At 43.3% G+C, this 20564-nt stretch overlaps 1 protein-coding gene across 2 annotated transcripts; it reads right to left on the bottom strand.

Annotated features, from left to right (window-relative positions):
• Nucleotides 1-1338: 1338 nt before the first annotated feature.
• Nucleotides 1339-19805, bottom strand: LOC109900457 (phosphatidylinositol 4-phosphate 5-kinase type-1 alpha). 2 transcript variants are annotated; one of them, XM_031837047.1, is made up of 17 exons: nucleotides 19569-19805; nucleotides 11563-11597; nucleotides 11056-11139; nucleotides 10715-10845; nucleotides 10252-10369; nucleotides 9908-10060; nucleotides 7820-8119; nucleotides 7494-7729; nucleotides 7298-7381; nucleotides 6797-6845; nucleotides 6593-6677; nucleotides 6331-6501; nucleotides 6048-6180; nucleotides 5874-5939; nucleotides 5690-5783; nucleotides 5539-5590; nucleotides 1339-1950 (listed from the first exon to the last, which is right to left on the bottom strand). In XM_031837047.1, the coding sequence occupies exons 1-16, from the start codon at nucleotides 19612-19614 to the stop codon at nucleotides 5588-5590; spliced, it is 1788 nt and encodes a 595-aa protein (XP_031692907.1). In that variant the 5' UTR covers nucleotides 19615-19805; the 3' UTR covers nucleotides 1339-1950; nucleotides 5539-5587. The 2 variants fall into 2 exon arrangements, with proteins under 2 accessions (XP_031692907.1, XP_031692899.1); XM_031837039.1 differs by having other exon boundaries at nucleotides 1339-5590; nucleotides 19569-19804.
• Between the last annotated feature and the right edge of the window lie 759 nt (nucleotides 19806-20564).

Raw genomic sequence — 20564 nt, 5'->3', positions numbered from 1 at the left:
CAGCCTCCAGTATTTATGCTGCAGTAGTTTGTGTCGGGGGGCTAGGGTCAGTTTGTTATATCTGGAGTACTTCTCCTGTCCTATTCGGTGTCCTGTGTGAATCTAAGTGTGCGTTCTCTAATTCTCTCCTTCTCTCTTTCTTTCTCTCTCTCGGAGGACCTGAGCCCTAGGACCATGCCCCAGGATTACCTGACATGATGACTCCTTGCTGTCCCAAGTCCACCTGGCCGTGCTGCTGCTCCAGTTTCAACTGTTCTGCCTTATTATTATACGACCATGCTGGTCATTTATGAACATTTGAACATCTTGGCCATGTTCTGTTATAATCTCCACCCGGCACAGCCAGAAGAGGACTGGCCACCCCACATATGCTCTCTCTAATTCTCTCTTTTTTTCTCTCTCTCGGAGGACCTGAGCCCTAGGACCATGCCCCAGGACTACCTGACATGATGACTCCTTGCTGTCCCCAGTCCATCTGACCGTGCTGCTGCTCCAGTTTCAACTGTTCTGCCTTATTATTATACGACCATGCTGGTCATTTATGAACATTTGAACATCTTGGCCATGTTCTGTTATAATCTCCACCCGGCACAGCCAGAAGAGGACTGGCCACCCCACATAGCCTGGTTCCTCTCTAGGTTTCTTCCTAGGTTTTGGCCTTTCTAGGGAGTTTTTCCTAGCCACCGTGCTTCTACACCTGCATTGCTTGCTGTATGGGGTTTTAGGCTGGGTTTCTGTACAGCACTTTGAGATATCAGCTGATGTACGAAGGGCTATATATATATAAATTTGATTTGATTTGTTTCTTATGGACAGAAAAGAGCACAAGCTCTGAGCTGTCCGATCAGGTCCATTGTTTACTGAGTGGCCACCATCTCCTGTGCCTTTCCTTCCATTATGAGCAGCCTCCACTGACATACGTTATGGACCAAGAGAGGCTGCAATCCACATTTTGGTTTGGTTTAATGAGCAGGTAAGCTGAGCAGGTCTATCAGGGTCAAAGGTAAACACATTAAAAAGAGCACAACTTGAGGGCCATGGTTGTTAATAATATTAACCAGGAATATATTGAGCTTTTTACAAAGAGGATGGATTAGGGAGGAAAAGTAGTGAACGCAAGAACACCTAATATTACATTTTTTGGGGCCCTGCTTAAGGCCTTCTTTGCCTCTCCTGCAAACAAAAACCTAAGTCAATATACTGTAAAATACCATGTCAAGGACAGAGACTCCCCCGCTCACAAATAAAGTGATGTGAGTTTGTGGATCTACTGTAGTGTAGACCTACCCTTCCATTCCCTAAACAGTTGTATCATGTTCAGGAATAAGGACAAGAACCAACATTTAGAAAATAAGTTTATTCTAAAATCAGAGCCAATATGAAAAACATTACATCACTGAAAGATGGTAGAAGGTATAGGCAGCATGAGAAGGCATTTCCGTGACTACTATATACATATTTTATACAGGCAGAGTAAAAATAAAGTAATTGAAGCATAGACGGTAACCAGCAACATTGGCTCGGAGGCTGTGTGAAACATTCAACGTAAAAAAGCATGGGACATCCTTGCCCCAGAACAATGGAGAATATATCACTATCAAAATCAAACATGAAATATAAAAAGTGAAATTGTCAAACAATCCCCTCCCATATGCAATACACTACTTAAGTCTGACATTTCCTGTCAGAAGAATACATTATTATACGTACAATCATCTAAGGTACATGTACAACTTATGAATCATTTCAGGCTACAAGGTCATAATACAAATACAATAAATACGATTCTTGAAACTTTAAGATGGCAGACTTGTTCATATTGCATTAGTTCATATGTTCTGTAGTGTCTGTGTTGCAAGTGTACCGCCCTTTGAGCACCAAAGGGTGAGGTGTCTGTTGTGCTGTGGTCCAGTCAAGTCACCAGACGCTGCAACGGGTTTAATCCAGCATCTATACACAGAAGCACACAGGCTTTAAAACAACATTGTTCTGACTGTCAGATGTTAGTTTGTAAAGTTAAGCATACGCTAAAAGTCATGATCAGCGTTCATGGAGTCAAATCCAGACCCTGTTGTCACACTAAGGCCCTTGTTATAATAAGACACAATACCATCTATTGAAAATGTGATTCAAAACTTGGGAACATGGGCTTGGAGTGTTTTCTTTGGTGGCCAACTGTTCTCAAAAAGCACAAGACTGAACTGAGCTCTTTGAAATGATGGGGAAGCTAAGCAGGGTTATCAGGGTCAAAGGTCAAAACAGTCAAAAGAGCACAACTTTTAATTGAGGGCCATGTTTGGAAATTATTTAACCAGGAATACCATATGAGCTTTTTGCAAAGAGGTTGGGTTCGCGAGGAAAAGTAGACAAGAACCAGAAATGAATCAAACTATGTATTAAGTTGTGTAAATAACTAATTTGGAACCAATACCACCCTCTCTTGTGCCCTTCCTTCCTGTGTGCTTTAAAATACGTATAGTTATCATGCAGGACAGCTCCTCTCAAACGGTGAGCTCTGCAACTCTGTTTGAAGGGTCATTAAACTCAGATCCGTTAGGAAAACATAAAGTTCATCAAAACTCAAGTTCTGAAGCATAGGTTTCAATGTAGTTTCCATATGCAGCAAGTTCATCCATGTTCAAGTCCATAACATTTTGATTGCTTTTCCAATTTGTCATGACAGTTGATCCGAAAGAGCTCCACTTCAGGGCATGGCTGTGTTCTTGTACTCCCCCATTCCCTTTAAACATCCCTATTGTCTCACAGTGCATCGATGAACATGAATCATTTCCACCACCGGCTGATATCTCCCAGTTTGTCAGTCTGTCCATCTCTCCCTCTCTGCTTTGAACCATATGTGCACTCCCATCTACTTAGAAATGTGTCCTCACAATCAGGCCATGGTGGCCCTTTAAAATCACTCTGTTGGTGTGAAATACAAGATCTAGCATAACCACTAGGTAGTGATGTGTCTGAAATATCCTACTACAGGATAAATAGTATGAGCTACCACACAGCGGTTGTGTTAGTATTCTACACAATGACTGAGCAAATGGGGGGAAAAAAATAAACCCATGTTTATATAAACGTTAATGTACAAGAGGTGTACTACAGAGACGCAAACAAAGTCATTCATACAATGTGGTGAGTCTCAAACTCAGTGGGGTGAAGCAGCCATTTCTGTAGCCAGCAGAAATCCCTTGTTGCTTATTAATGAAAGTCAGGTCAGATAAAAGTATCAAAGTGCTTGAATGACGGTGGTAGAATTACCATTGCTTGAAGAACACTCATAATCTTTGTGCACAAAACAGTCTAAATGGCTGGGTGTGAATGAATGTGATGAAATTGAACTGCCATACGAAGACAGAAAAAGGCAGGTGTGGAGTGTGCGTTAAAAGCTCGCTCTGAATTTTGATTGGCTCATTCCTTTCAACCCTGCTGGTTGATTGGTCAATTTTCTTTCAAAGATACTTTTGATTGGTAGTGAGAATATAAAAACATGCTCAAACAAGAGTTTGAATGTATGTGTAACGAGACATTAAAGAAACAAAAATATGAGAGAGAGAGACACAGCTCAGCAAGACTAGCACCAGACAGACACAAAGGCACAGATATAAAAAGCTAGCGTTAGTGTGGTCAGGTCACTGTCCTGTCCTTCTGTTACTGCTCCTCTTTGTCTCTTCTCTGGTGTGGTGAACCTCCATTCGAAGGATCATCAACTAGATTCAGCCGTGGGGCGATTTTTTTCTTCTTGAGCGGATGGTCAGGGGGCCGGAACATAATTACAAATAATTTGCAAATTGACTGCAAGAAAGCCCAAACATTAATAATATTTGACAAACAATTTCAAACCTTGCTTTCAAATCACAGATCTCTATTTTGCATACGAATACTTTAGAACAGATTTCTTAAATTGAAATAATTTAGAGTGGATTTGCTGGTGTTTACTTTATGTCCACCAATAAAAAAAATTGCATCCGCAGGTCTCCAGTTGGGGAACCCCGCTCTATTCTAAGGGTATGGAGGTGGCGGCCATTACTATGTTCTTGCTCTGGTCTCTCACTCCTAGATCAATATAGCACATGTGGTCTCATCAGAGAGGAAGATTCCAGGATAACCATGGAGACAGACAGAGCCTTCCCATCAGCCGGTAACACTGTGTATAGCAGTGGAGTCTGTTGAGGGGAGGACGGCTCATAATAATGACTGGAACAGTGCAAATGGAATGGCATTAAACCATGTGTTTGATGTATTTTATACCATTCCACTCAAGATATGACCACGAGCCCGTCCTCCCCAATTAAGGTGCCACCAACCTCCTGTGGTGTATAGCCTACCCATACTGCCCTACCAAGAAACAGGCAGTAACTGCTCATTTGGTCCAAAATGAGTTAGCATGTATTTAATGTAGCAAAAATGACTTAATCATGTGGGCAAGTGTAACAGTATAACTTTAGACCGTCCCCTCGCCCATACCCGGGCGCGAACCAGGGACCCTCTGCACACAACAGTCACCCACGAAGCATCGTTACCCATCGCTCCACAAAAGCCGCGGCCCTTGCAGAGCAATGGGAACCACTACTTCAAGGTCTCAGAGCAAGTGACGTCACGAATTGAAACGCTACTTAGCGCGCACCACCGCTAACTAGCTAGCTATTTCACATCCGTTACACAAGTATCCTTCCTCGCATTGTTTTTGAGAAAATGGGGTTGATATTAGCAGTAACTCCACTAGGTAACTATGAAGCTAAGGTAAATAAAAGCAATTTTTCTCAGTTCCACACTATGAGCAGTTACTGCCTTTTTGCTTGGTAGGGCAGAATAGCTCTGGCCTGTACATTCCTGCCCCCAACTCCAGTCAGTCAGCTACTGTATACATCCATAATCTAAAAGAATAGAAGGTCTGTGTGATGAAGTCATATGTTCTGTCCACAACAGTAAAAGTGTGGTCATAATAAAATAAAAAACACTACATATAGAGATGATTCTCCTGTCCGTCCCATCTCCTGGCTGTGTGGAGGGAGGAAGGTGTGGACAGATGTAGAATGATAACATGAGTTATTATGATTGGAGACACTGAAAACAGAACCCTAATACTGTCCACAAGAAGGAATGCACAAAGCAACAGAACAGAGAGTGATATAGAGCATGGTGTTCCACCTCCACACTGTTGATGCAGGGGTGTCTAAGCCCACATCCCTCTCCCCTTCAGACTTTGTGATAGGTGGGACAGTGTATGTGGGTTTCGTGACACAGAGACTCCTGTAACTTAGTTGGAGAAAGGTTTCTAGCAGCATACCCGTGTGTCTGTCTGGCTGACCAAGCCTTCAGACAGCTACCACCTCCTCACACATATATACACCTCTCTCCCTCTTTGTTCCTCTCTCTGGCACCCAGTCACACTCTCCCTCACTTCACCCCCCCCTTCAGTCAGCCTGAAGTATGTTCCAAACCTCCCCTGCAGAAAAGGATGGATGGATCGACAGAGTGAGAATGGAGGATGCAAGACTACTCTCCCCATCTCACTCTTCCACCCACCTCCTTGGTTCCAGAATCACCTTTTCCTCAGATGACTCCAGATCAGTTGTTACTGTGGGGGACACACAGGGAGGGAGTCCAGTGAGCCATGGTAAACACCATAGTGAAGATCTTAAGAAGAGGAGGAGGAAAAGGATTGGGCCAGACTTACAAAGCAGATGTTAGTCTCTGGGATGATGTCTGTTAGTGAGATGGCATCTTCATTACCCGACTGATCACCTGACGCTTCCACTTCCGCACCCATACTGAGAGACAGAGAGAGAAGACTGATAAGGCTGTGTGTGTGTTCACGTAAGTGGGAATACATGAATCAGTGGTGTAATTCATTTGTGTACCTGTGGGAGACACCGTGGTCTTGGTCTGTGCTTGTTACTGCTCTATGTACCTCAACCCCTACTGACCTAGAGAGAGAGCGAGAGAGAGCGAGAGGGCGAGAAACACATGTGAACTGGATGACTTGAAGAGGAGGACTGACTTTGTGGAGGAGAGGGGATGGAGGGATGTGTTACTGTAACAGAGGAGAGGAGGAGGTGAGTCCTGTGCTTCCTAATGAGGACGTGGAAAAGTTGGCCTCTGCATCCCCTGACACTCCCGCCAGGGGAGGTGTCCTTGGCACCAGGTCTGGCCTGCCCGACTGCATGCCTGAACAGAAAGAGGGAGTAAAGAGGGGAACTAATGGCACAATTCCAAGTCAACCCCTAATCCCTTGTCCATACGCACTTCATGTAGCTCTGGTCCACCTTGACCTCTGATCAAACATACAAACATTGATTGTGTTAACTGTTCACTCACCACTGTCTCCCTCTGCGTCAGCCTTGTTGAAGTGTGATTGGTAGACGAGTCGGGAGTCCACCACAGACTGTCCAGCAGCGTGGGAGAGTGGGGTGGGGCCTCCCAGGGTAGGAGCTCTCCTCAGACCCCCCGGACCCCCACCACGAGACTTCTTGGATGGGGAGAGCTTCACTGAGGGGTGGGGAAAACAAAATAACGACAGCACGTCATATCATAAAAAGTAGATATTGAAACAGAAGACACACACACACAGCAGTCTTACATGGGATCTTCTTGAACACTGTGTTACACATGAATTGTTGGAAGCGCTCAGCGTAGAAGCCTGGTCTGTGCACCGACACTGTATCCTACAGAGGAAAAGGAATAAACCAGTTACAACCTGACATAGGCCTGACATAAGCAGTGGTAGATCTGACACATCTTTCATAATGTACTACAGGTAATGTGTGTGTGTTGAGGATCTTACCCCATCATGGACGAGGGCCTTCCATGAGTGTTCCAACTTCTTGATGAACCTGAAAAACAGTCTTTGTGAACGTAGCTCAGTTGGTAAAGCATGGCGCCAGGATAGTGGGTTCGACTCCCGGGACCATCCATACGTAAAATATAAGCACGCATGACTAAGTCGCTTTGGATAAAAGCATCTGCTAAATGGTATAAACAGTGAGCTCCAAAAGTATTGGGACAGTGACACATTTGTTGTTGTTTTGGCTCTGTACCCCAGCACTTTTTGGATTTAAAATGATACAATGACTATGAGGTTAAAGTGCAGACTGTCAAGCTTTGATTTGAGTGTATTTTCATCCATACCAGATCAGTGTATCGTTTCAAATCCAAAATGCCGGGGTAAAACAAAAAATGTGTCACTTTCCGAATACTTTGAGTACTGTGTCACTATATTATCATGTGAAATTGTATGAAGTCTGTACACAAGAACGCACACACACAAAGAAACACAAGCACCTACCTGTAGGACTGCAGAATGTCGATGATGCCGATAAAGACCAGCAACCTCTCTCCTTTAGAGTTCCTGGCTGGGATCCCGCCCATACTGAAATGACATCACATGCCACACCAACCAATCACCATAAACAAATCCTGATTTACGTGACAGTTTGCATATTTTCCCAAGGTAATATTGTGTGATGTATTGATTGACTCACTGGTCCTCAGACTCCAGGGCTCCCTTCCCGCGGGCCTCTCCCTGTATAGACTCCATGGCTGTGCAGTACAGACTTTTCTGGGCCTGGGGTCGGCGCTGGTCTGGGGTCACCGCCCCCTCTGACCCCCCACTGTCCCCCATCTGCCCCCCACCTCGCTCCCTCTCTCTACTAGCCTGCTCCAGGTTATGGATCCCCACCAGTAGACTGTAGTCCATGATTTTAAAACTCTGCAGGAGCTGGAGCACACACACAAACACATAAGAGTTACTATACAGTAGACCCAAACAGCACACACAGAACACACACACCCTCCCTCCCTCCCTCACCAGGCAGTCTCTCTGGATGGTCTTGCTAAGGGCGTTGTAGTTGTCCGTCTCCAGCAGTAGTCCATCAGGCAGGTCCTGGATGAAGTCCAGGTCTTTAAAGGTGGGAAAAGTCTTGTCCCTCTCCTTGGCTGAGGCCCGTCTCTTATAGGTGGAACCCTTCATGTCGTACTTATGGTGCATGTGGACCACGCGGGGCAGCAGGTTGTTCATCACCACCAGGCGGATGTTCTTCCCTCCCGCCTGGATGCAGTACAGACCGTAGAACTTAGGGAGCAGGGTCCGTTTGTTCTGATTCAGGTTCTATAAAAGGGGGAAGGGACGGGTAGAAAGGAGAGGAGAGTGAAAAAAAGACGAGGCCACCACAGACAGCTAGGTATTATATAAACACTAAAACACACAGGCCACCACAGACAGCTAGGTATTATATAAACACTAAAACACACAGGCCACCACAGACAGCTAGGTATTATATAAACACTAAAACACACAGGCCACCACAGACAGCTAGGTATTATATAAACACTAAAACACACAGGCCACCACAGACAGCTAGGTATTATATAAACACTAAAACACACAGGCCACCACAGACAGCTAGGTATTATATAAACACTAAAACACACAGGCCACCACAGACAGCTAGGTATTATATAAACACTAAAACACACAGGCCACCACAGACAGCTAGGTCTTATATAAACACTAAAACACACAGGCCACCACAGACAGCTAGGTATTATATAAACACTAAAACACACAGGCCACCACAGACAGCTAGGTATTATATAAACACTAAAACACACAGGCCACCACAGACAGCTAGGTATTATATAAACACTAAAACACACAGGCCACCACAGACAGCTAGGTATTATATAAACACTAAAACACACAGGCCACCACAGACAGCTAGGTATCTGTTACGTTCCCCAGATTATGTGTTGTAGTTGGTGTATTTGCATGTGTTTATTTCAGGAAATGGCTTCATGAAATCCCTCAAGCAGCTGATTGGTCGACTCCAGGGCTAATTGGAGAGCTGACCCCGCCCCCTCGTCAAGACACAGCTGTCTCCAATTACCCATTCCTTCTGAAGCTATATAAAAGCCAGTGTTCTGTTCAGGAGGGAGATCTTTTTGGAGGGAGATTTTGCTGGAGGTAGGGATTGTGATAGAGGCAGATTTTTTTTTTTTGCTGGGAGGTTGATTTTGCTGGGAGGTTGATTTTGCTGGGAGGTTGATTTTGCTGGGAGGTTGATTTTGCTGGGAAGTGGTATGTTCCACTTCCCAGGGGGGGGGCTTTGAGATTTACTTTCTTTGCTTTGGTTCTGTCCAGCCCCTTTACCCATATTACCGTGTAAAGGAATAAAGTCCTTGTAAACGGTACCACATTCTGCCTGTTGTCATTCTTACTTGCACCTACAGTCCATACCTCTTTCACTTCATGGAGAGTTTAGTTGTAGCAGGGTGTTGCGTTCCCTCTTTATAGAGGCGTGCGTAACAGTTTTATATAAACACACAGGCCACCACAGACAGCTAGGTATTATATAAACACACAGGCCACCACAGACAGCTAGGTATTATATAAACACACAGGCCACCACAGACAGCTAGGTATTATATAAACACACAGGCCACCACAGACAGCTAGGTATTATATAAACACACAGGCCACCACAGACAGCTAGGTATTATATAAACACACAGGCCACCACAGACAGCTAGGTATTATATAAACACACAGGCCACCACAGACAGCTAGGTATTATATAAACACACAGGCCACCACAGACAGCTAGGTATTATATAAACACACAGGCCACCAGAGACAGCTAGGTATTATATAAACACTAAAACACACTGCAGAATCTCCCCCCTCCTCCTTCAGTATCTCTCCATGAAGCATCTCCTCCTTAAATATCTCTCCATGAAGTCACCCCCCACTCATTCAATATCTCTCCATGAAGTCACCCCCCCTCCTTCAATATCTCTCCATGAAGTCCCCCCCTCCTCCTTCAATATCTCTCCATGAAGTCACCCCCCTCCTCCTTCAATGTATCTCCATGAAGTACCCACCCCTTCAATATCTCACCATGAAGTATCCTGGTAGTAGCTTCTGGAGAAACTCAGCCTCTTTGTGCTGCACTGTCTTGATAATGAACTCATCATCACTGGACACGTAGAAGAGAGAGCCGCTGGCGCCGGAGTTAGACAGCTCTATCAGGCCATCGTTACACAGAGAGTACTGTAGGAGAGGAGTTAGGTAGCATCCTGACCACAGAACTATAACCAGACACAACCAATCAACCATAGAGAACTACAACCAGACACAACCAATCAACCATAGAGAACTACAACCAGACACAACCAATCAACAATAGAGAACTACAACCAATCAAACAGATTCAATTGAGTACATTTTTGTAGTCTACTGACCAGGTAGTCGTCTGGCCGGATGCCAAATAGTTCTCTGAAGTAGCGGAAGGCGATGGGGGCATAGGTCTTAAACCTGAAATCACTGTAGTGGTGGGCAGGGGTCAGGTTACTGCCCTCACTGAGACAGAGAGAAGGGTGTTAATGAGTGCTGAATACAGGAAGACTTCTCTCAAGCATAAATGCAAGATGGGCACAGACAGTGGTGTAGCACAGTTCAGGGGAATTCTTTAGTTTTTTTTATACAGATTTTGCCATGAAGCTGAGAGAACATGTTTCAGTTTTAAAGCCAATTTCCTGTAATTATAAACATTTCCTTCATGGTTTATGACATGTTCATATAGTATCTGGGGGCCCGACTTATATTTTTGGTGGTGTCGGGGGGGCCCCCGGTGCTCAGGGGTTGTGTGCTACACCAGTGACACAGACACACAAAGAGAGACACAGACACACACACACGTCTAACCTGGGGAAGAAGATGCTCTCGACCACCACAAAGTCCTGCATGAGAACATCTCTCTCAGCCTTCTGACTCAGGCTGCCCACAGTGTGAGTGATGCCCAGCTGAATTGCTCCTTTCAGGGCTGACGACGTAGTCTGGAGGGGGAAGTGGAAGCTTGGCTTGTCAAGAGAGATTGATAAATTCATTGTGTCTGAGGAATTCTCATGTTATAATTAATCTATGACTCTCAAATGCTTGTGTACATTACATTCTGCGAGTCATCATTGGGTGTGGACGAGGAAAGGTTTCAGGCTACAGGTAATGTTAGCACACATGTGGTGTGTGTGTGTTGACCCCATGCTGACCTTCTTATAGGTGGTCTCTCCAGTGTTCGTCTCAACTCCTCTGTGTCCAATGGTCTTCTTCATACTCTGACTTGATCCAGGCATCTGAGAGAGAGACAGGATGAAAGAGAGAGAGAGGAGAGAAAGATGGAAGAGAGGATGGGAAGAAATAAAAGGTATTAAGAAACTAAAGAAATGCACTGTAGAGTTGTGTGTTTGACTCCATTAAAACAAGTTTCAGCGTCACCCTGTTCTCTCCATTGTTTGGTTTTATGACACACAGCTTAAAGGTAAACATCTGCCAGTGACACACAGAAACCATCAAAACCAGTTCCCCCTCCCTTTCCACATATCCTGTGTCCTCTCCCTAGACAGAGAGGTGATATACAACACATCTTCACCAGGGTCTATAAACGTTGCGTAAATACCTAAAGGTAGTGGAAAACAATTTCATCAACAGTGCTCCAGCATCATCAACAGAGTGCTGTAATTAGTGGTTGTGTGAGTCAGGGATGGTGTCGGTCTTACCTCGGGGGATGCCATTTTCCGAGACCCACTGGACCCTTGAGAGAGAAAAAAGGAAAACATATTAGAGAGTATAGTGATGTCGGCCTATTTTCGTTAGGCTCCTCCATGTTCCATGCGCAACTCAGTCCTCTTAGAATCTAATAGTTAACGACAGAACATAGCTAATATCATAGAGCTAGAGTCATGCTAGACAGCGGTAGTGATGAACTTGTCATATAGTATAGTAGTTTATGGAGGAAGGAACCTGCATTAAAGTGTCTGATCGGGTTGTGTGATGTCTGGAATGACACAGCGTCCCATCCAAACGTCGTTGATGTACATTGCGCACGGAGGGGTCAATTGGCGGGAAGAACGCAATATAAAAGACATTGGTTATACCAGAACTGTGATTTGGGGCATGTCGTCATTGTTCTTATTCAAATTGTTACAAAAGCCACAAACAAGTTCATTAAATCATTGTTCAAAACAAGACTTATTATTTCTACATTGTTCTTGGCTACAGAAGGATTTTCAAACTGGAAGGTGTATTATTCTCTTGTCCATAAAAAGACTCAGATATCAGTTATATTAGTAGACCTTTTAAAACAAATATTAAGGTTGTATCCAGTGTATTGTTATTCCATCTTGATCATCTGGAAAAGCACATGTGACATTCTTTCTTCCATTAGGCTACTTTCAGTCAGTTTCAAAAAGTGGATTTCACTCAGTAACTAGTGTGTAGCCTGCCAATGCAACATCGGAAGAAGAACTATGGCTGACTTTTAGTGGAGGGAAAAGCACGTCTTCGCCCGTTTGGCAGTTTTTCGCTCAATTTCAGGCCATATGACAAAGGTGAGCCAGCAGACCTTACCCAAGGCACTTGCAGAATATGCTGAAAGATTATCAGGGCAAAGGATGGAGAGACTACTGCGGAGTTCGATACTCTGGGGGTGAACATGCTGGTGTTCCTTGTTATAAATAATCATTTGTTTTATCGGATTGTATATTTAGGATTTAGCCTAAGGATAATAGGCCTATTCGTTTTAAGCCTAAACCAATGTTCATTCAAGTGTTATAAAGAATGTTAAAGGCTAAATAATAATTTACTTAATCTGATTGATGTTGACTATTTTATAAGTGCACAATTTGTAAGCTATTCAAAAGAAAGTTGTTTGCGAGAGAACTCCGACAGACTCATTCATTTATTTTTTGTTCCCGCTTATTGAAAGTGCTGCTGCAGGAGCTTATACCAGATTGTCCGTTGCACAATTCAATGACATTAATAAACACTTCGACAATATTAGTTTAAATTGTCAAAGTAACGTTTACTGCAATTTATTGACAGTAGCCTATGTGTAGGCCTATATTATTGGATGTTTGGTTTGCAAAGAGGGATTTAACGGCACAATTTATTGTTCATGCTCTCCGCTCTTTCTACATTGTTCTCTTTCATTATGCTAATAATCTAACTACCACATGTATTGAAATTGTAGGCTACTACAATTAGGGTGTAGGCCATTTGGCATGCCGCCCTGCTGTGTGCTCACTGCACTGTTGCGAGCTAAGACTCCAGCGGTGTAGTCAAATTCAAATATGTTCAACTGTCGTTTGACATCGAGATGTCATCATCAACGATGCAATCTTACAATCGCCCAACCCTAGTGTCCGAATTGCTTCATTGCAGTCTTTCCACTCCATGCACAAAACCTAATAAACTTCAGCGTAATTTTGACTTGAGAAGAAATTTGCCACAGTAAATGCTTGACAACCACTCTAAGTTAATTACAAAAACAGCCATCAACCATGTAATTTTCCACAGATGCAGAGCCATGGTTAGACCTACACAGCCACAGGAATGGATAGGCCTAGGCTAACTGCTGCTCCCATTCACATTGTGCTCGAGATTTACACCACTATTCCCTCGAATGCTGCTTCCATGTCAGCCTGCCCTGGATGCTGTTGTGGTTGGGCCTTTGCCTCAAGCCTAAAACAATCCTGGGGAACTCTTGTACTTCAGTCACTGCTCAGGATGCATTGCATTTGTATGACGTTTTTCACTCAATTCTAAAACACCAAATGTTGTAGCTTGTAGTTACAACATTTAGTTACAACTACCCTTACTGACTGCCTATCTGTTACTTAGTGCCTCTCCATTTCCAGACAGTATAGTATTACAACAGACATTCCCTCTCAGACAGTCTACCACAGAGCAGATACTGTGAGAGAGAGCATAGAGCAGCGGAAGGGCAACAAGTTAAGTGTCCACTCACGGCATAACACACACACACAGAGCAATGAGTGGACATAGCCTGGTATTAGGCTTAATGGGGAACACCGGATACAGGGAAAGATCAGGATGGTCGGAGGAAATTATGAGAACTCTTGGCATCGACACAGGGACATACGCCAGTCTCTGCAAAACACAACCCCAGTCTGATACTGTGTCTAGACCCCTGGGTCCGCTTCCACAGGTCTCTGGCAGACATAACTCCAGTCTGATACTGTGTCGAGACCACTGGGTCCTCTACCACAGGCCTCTGGCAGACATAACTCCAGTCTGATACTGTGTCGAGACCACTGGGTCCGCTTCCACAGGTCTCTGGCAGACATAACTCCAGTCTGATACTGTGTCTAGACCACTGGGTCCTCTACCAAAGGCCTCTGGCAGACATAACCCCAGTCTGATACTGTCTCTAGACCACTGGGTCCTCTATCACAGGCAATGACTAAACTTTTTCCATAACCCAAACTAAGCTTGGGACTTTCCCTGTGACTCACCGAGTTGCCATCTTCCTTTTTGGTAGGGTTGTGCTCATTACCAATCCTCTCTAAGAATAAATTCGACCCTGCAGACCCCAGGCCCAGCCCCAACTTTATCCAGCCAAAGAGATAACATCCAATAGCCTATTATAAAACATTGTCAATTTGTGCGACAAACATGCCAACATAGAGAAACACAGCAAACACGTGTGTGAAAAATCTAGAAGCAAAATATGTCTGGTATTTTCTCAATGTTATCACATCGTCATGACAATGCTTGAAATATGTGCTCCTCACAAAAGGATTCACCATTAAAATTGTGTGCGTGTGTGAGATTCGCCTTCTCACCCACTCCATGAGAACTTCAGGCCTGTAACCAATAGCAACTGCTATTTCTGAGTTTCAACATGTGTTCAAATATTACAAAATTACAACCAGTTGGCAAAAAACTTGTCTGCTTTTATTGTAATAGTGTGGGCAGGTCAGAGTTATGTTGAGGACAGTGAGAGGCAAGAGGAGGGAGACCTACTGAAAATATATAATGGAAAAGTGGCGTACTGATAGCGAAACAGGAAACAGCCTAACGGCTACTTGTCTGTGACATTAGGCTAGGCCTATTCAAATTGTGAAATGGATGAAATCAATCAATTAAACCAATCCACATTACTTGAGCAAACACCACAAGGATTAGTTCTTTCAGGGAGTGGAGAGGCACTGTGTCTTGCTAAACCAAGTAGCCATTTCACTGCAAAATGCATTGCACACACAATAGAAAGCAAACACGAACAATAGAAAACAACCGTTAACAGCCTGTATTTGGTCCACTCGTCCTTTGCTTGCTCTCAGCTTGCTCAAATGCCACAAGGCCCTGTAATGCAATGCCTGTAAGAGGCACTCACAGGAACGAAGCACACGCTCATCCACTCTCTCACACACTGCAACACCATGCAGATACCTCTCTGCAAGGCTCTCCTCCAGAACTGAGTCCTAATGTCTATGGAAGAAGATACAGCCTCATCTCGGGAGTTGATAGGCTTGAAGTCATAAACAACGCAATGCTTGACGCACAACGAAGAGCTGCTGGCAAAACGCAAAGAAAGTGCTGTTTGAATGAATGTTTACGTGCCTGCTTCTGCCTACCACCGCTCAGTTAGATACTCAGTCAGATTATACGCAACGCAGGACACGCTAGATAATATCTAGTAATATCATCAACCATGTGTAGTTAACTAGTGATTATGATTGATTGATTGTTTTTATACGTTTAATGCTATCTGGCAACTTACCTTGGCTTACAGCATTTGCGTAACAGGCAGTCAGTCTCCTTGTGGAGTGCAACTAGAGAGGCAGGTCGTTATAGCGTTGGACTAGTTAACTGTAAGGTTGCAAGATTGGATCCCCCGAGCTGACAAGGTGAAAATCTGTCGTTCTGCCCCTGAACGAGGCAGTTAACCCACTGTTCCTAGGCCGTCATTGAAAATAAGAATGTGTTCTTAACTGACTTGCCTAGTTAAATAAAGATTAAATAAAGGTGTAAAAAAATATATTTTTTAAAAACCTGCCAAATCGGTGCCCAAAAATACCGATTTCCGATTGTTATGAAAACTTGAAATCAGCCCGAATGAATCGGCCATTCCGATTAATAGGTCGACCTCTACTACAGAGATCTAGAAACAAGCAGGGCTTCATTTAAGAAAAGCTTGTTTTTACAATAGGATTTCAATAACATCCTAGTTCGACATTGTGTCGAAACATTTCCACAGTTACAATGAGGGTGCGTGCATACTAAACATATCTTCTAGTGCCAGCGCAGTTCAGTTCAAAACACACGTTGGCTGTTTGCCTGCTAGCAGCCTGTACTGTAGCCTGCATGTAGAGCAATAATATGGGACACTCCCCTATTTTTGTCTGACAGACTAGAGTAAATGTGCTGGTTATTGGCCTAATTTATGAACTTATACAGTACCAGTCAAAAGTATGGACACCTACTCATTCCAGGGTTTTTATTTGTACTTTTTTCGACATTGTAGAATAATAGTGAAGACATCAAAACTATGATATAACACATCTGGAATCATGTAGTAACCAAAAAAGCTAAACAAATCAAAATATTTCAGATTTGAGATTCTTCAAAGTAGCCACCTTTGCATTGATGACAACTTTGGCACTATTGGCATTCTTTCAACCAGCTTAATGAGGTAGTCACCTGGAATGCAATTCAATTAGCAGGTCTGCCTTGTTAAAAGTTCATTTGTGGAATTTCTTTCCTTCTTTCCTGATTTGGCATTTGAGCCAAATCAGTTTCTTCAAGTGCAGTCACAAAAACTATCAAGCACTATGATGAAACTGGCTCTCATGAGGACCACCACAGGAAAGGAAGACCCAGAGTTATCCCTGCTGCAGAGGATTTTTATTTGACCTTTGTTTAACTAGGCAAGTCAGTTAAGAACAAATTCTTATTTACAATGACGGCCTAAGAACAGCGGGTTCTGGGGCAGGACGACAGATTTTTACCTCGTCAGCTCGGGGGTTCGATCTAGCAACCTTCCAGTTACTGGCCCAGCGCTCTAACCACTAGGCTACCTACCGACCCCCCAACATAAGCTCAAGTTCAGGATAAGTACATTAGTTACCAGCCTCAGAAATTGCAGCCCAAATAAATGCTCCACAGAGTTCAAGTAACAGACATCTCAACATCAACTGTTCAGCGGACAATTCAGCGTGAATCAGGCCTTCATGGTTGAATTGCTGCAAACAAATCACTACTAAAAGGACACCAATAATAAGAAGAGACTTGCTTGAGCCAAGAAAAACAACCAATGGACATTAGACCGGTAGAAATCTGTCCTTCGGTCTGATGAGTCCAAATGTGAAATGTTTGGTTCAAAACCGGCATGTCCTTGTGAGAAGCAGAGTAGGTGAATGGATGATCTCTGCATATGTGGTTCCCACCGTGAAGCATGGGAGAGGTGTGATGGTGCTTTGCTGGTGACACTCAGTGATTTATTCAGAATACAAGGTACACCTAACCAGAATGGCAACCACAGCATTATGCAGTGATACGCCATCACATCTGGTTTGGCTTAGTGGGAATATCATTTGTTTTTCAACAGAACAATTACCCAAAACACACCTCCAGGCGGTGTAAGGGCTATTTGACCAAGGAGAGTGATGGAGTGCTGCATCAGATGTCCTGGCCTCCAAAATCAGCCGACCTCAACCCAATTGAGATGGTTTGGGATGAGTTGGACCATAGGGTGAAGGAAAAGCAGCCAAAAAGTGCTCAGCATATGTGGGACTCCTTCAAAAAAAACATTCCTCATGAAGCTGGTTGAGAGAATGCCAAGAGTGTGCAAAGCTGTCATCAATGCAAAGGGTGGCTAATTTGAAGAATCTCAAATATAAAATATATTTTGATTTGTTTAACACTTTGTTGGTTACTACATGATTCCATATGTGTTACTTCATCGTTTTGATGCCTTCACTATTATTCTACAATGTTGAAAATTGTAAAAAATAAAAATAAAAACTGCAATGAATATGTGTCCAAACTTTTGACTGGTACTGTATATAGTGAGAACACCCTGTATCATTTGTTTGTGTAAGTTCATTGGCCTAGTTCGCAGTCCTGTCAGACTTAGATCCCCATAAAGCAATCAGGCTCGTTATTGCGGGACCAAAACAGACCTGTCTATTCTCATGACCTGACTCAAACTGGCTAGCTACTACAGTACCAAGGGAAGATCAACTGTAACAAACACCGTAGTGAAGCTGATAAGAGCCTGTACAATAAGGAGAAGACTCTCCTTTCCTGACCCAGCGTCACTGTTCACATCATAACCTCTGATATCAACTGATTCTGAACAAGTGAATAATGTGACCACAACCAAAAACCAAATCAGTCAGTTCTAGACCTGGGGAAATAAACCAAACATTTTCAACATTGATCACTTATCGCAGGCATTTAGCTGATATCATTCATTTCGATCCATAGCCTATACTAGAAAAATGTGAAGTTTGAAAGGAAATAAATTGGCTAATTTGGGCGATTGTTAATGGGACAATTGATAACTACAACCATCAAACCAGTAGTAGTATAAAGGATTTTTTTTTAAATTAACTGTGGAGAACATTAATGTTATAAACGTATCGTTCTCGCATCAATTCAGGCAATTTAACGCGATATGGATTTATCTCCCAGCTCTAGTCTACTTTATGATCCCCGTGAATTCCTCTTCCTCTCTGTGACTTCCAGTGAAGTTCTCTGTAAATGTGCTGGAATGATAGAGCATGAGGCTCTTCTTCAACCACATAGACCTACATTACTCAGATTATTGTTTATTCTCAGGTAGCCGTTGTGGCAGGTAGCCTAGTGGTTAGAGCGTTGGGCTAGTAACTGTAAGGGTGCTAGATCGAATCCCTCGAGCTGACAAGGTAAAACTCTGTCGTTCTGCCCCTTTTTTTTATTTTTTATCTCCCATCTCCCATGGAAGCGAAATCCATTCCACCCTAAACTAACGTTACTTAGCCTAATTGATTAGTGACTGACTGATTTTGTCAGGAGTCCAAAAGCTGTATAACAACATTACCGTGTCAACAACATAGACATGACCACCACATTCTATCCACGAAAACAATTGTTCTGGCATTACAAGTAAATATTCAACACACACCTAGTTAGCTAGCCAACATTGCTGGCTGTCCTCAGTTTGTTGGGTTGGCTAGTTAGCCGGCTAACATCAACTAACAGGTGTTTCGTCCTACTACGAGATGCGGCAAATATTACAAAATATCAACAAAGACCCACTGGTTTCGAGCATGGCAAATAGTTAACAGAGGCAGTAAATTAGCCAACTAACGTTACTGTAGTTAGTTAACATTGCTGTAGTTCGAGAATTTGCCCCATTCAGGGTGAGCCAACATTAACTACATCTGATTGAAAATAACCACATTTTCGGGTGTCCGGCTATTCCATCCCAAGCCCTTAATACAAACACCATAAAGTACATGACCCAATTTCAAGCGTGTAACGTTAGATGCCTAGCTAGCTATAACGCAAACCATCCGATCCGTTTGTTGATGTTAGCAAACTAGCTAACAGCATCTGTGATAACGTTAGCTAGCTCAGACAGGAGAAATGAAGTCAGTTGAATTCAGACAAAATGACCATATTCAGCTACAGGCTGTGCTGAATCTGTAGCTACGTTATTAGATAGCATTTTCGTGCAAACTACTTCACGGAGACCTAAATGAGTTATTATAGATACCTGTCGGAGCAGTCAATCCCGAATCAACTGGAACGGCGGTCGCCATTTTGGATTGGCCGGTATCGGAACAGATAGAACAAATCTTTGGTATGGGTATCCACCTAGCTAGTAGATGGCCAGCGGCAAAGTCAAAATGGGATATATCGTAAAAATATATGAAATCCAAAATGTGCTATTTGGTCTTAATTTGGGGTTAAGGTTAGACATACAGTCAGCAGTGTGGTTCTGGTTAGATTTAAAATAAAAATGTAAGAAGATAAATTGTAGAAATAGGTTGGTTTATGACTTTGTGTATCTCCCTTAGACCGGTTCGTACATAAAACATTCTAAATAAGGCTGCAAAGACATCGATTTAATGGCGAGGAGGCGGGGGGGGGAACATAGATAATATGCATACTTTCTTTATGAAAGACCATTTTCCACCACCATAATAGAGTTGCTAATGCTAGTTCCTGATGTTGCGCTCTTCGATGACGTTTAACGGCGGTTTGCATCCAATAAACTTGCATTACCGCCACCTACTAGACTGGAGTAAACCTCCCTTATACTTTGCTTGAAAAAGTAAACAAATATCCTACCATCTAAAACTACAAAAAAATGAATAAAAATTACCCTACTCCACTATTTAAATCTATTTAGTCCTACCTCAGGCCAACAACCTTAACACATCCTGTAATTCTTCTAATGTCAAGCCCGCACACCCAAATACCTCTCTGCAGCTGCCACCACAACCTCAATTTTCTGTGACTTAGGTTCCATCCCTGCAGTAGTTGATAACCATTGCTATAAATGCCCAAAATCCAATTTTCCAGAAACGTATATTACTTGTTGGCATATCCCTCTGTACTGGTACAGATCTACAACTCACACCACTCCTATCAGGATCCCGCCCCTTGACCTATCTTACTCTACTTTCTTCACTGCCTCAGCATATGGCAACTTCTGCACTACTCTAACCCTGGAAACCTCAACCTGCCTCTCTTGCACTGGACATTT

The sequence above is a fragment of the Oncorhynchus kisutch genome, linkage group LG2 (genome assembly GCF_002021735.2).
Source record: "Oncorhynchus kisutch isolate 150728-3 linkage group LG2, Okis_V2, whole genome shotgun sequence".
Lineage (NCBI taxonomy): Eukaryota > Metazoa > Chordata > Actinopteri > Salmoniformes > Salmonidae > Oncorhynchus > Oncorhynchus kisutch.
This window is presented reverse-complemented; position numbering and strand designations above follow the sequence as displayed.

Coding starts and splice junctions, on each gene's coding strand:
- LOC109900457 (XM_031837047.1), bottom strand. CDS start 19,614: ATGGCGACCGCCGTTCCAGTTGATTCGGGATTGACTGCTCCGACAG. Junction 11,140..11,562: donor GGAAAATGGCATCCCCCGAG/GTAAGACCGACA, acceptor TCTCTCTCTCAG/ATGCCTGGATCAAGTCAGAG. Junction 5,940..6,047: donor TCCTCCTCTCCTCTGTTACA/GTAACACATCCC, acceptor CTCTCTCTCTAG/GTCAGTAGGGGTTGAGGTAC.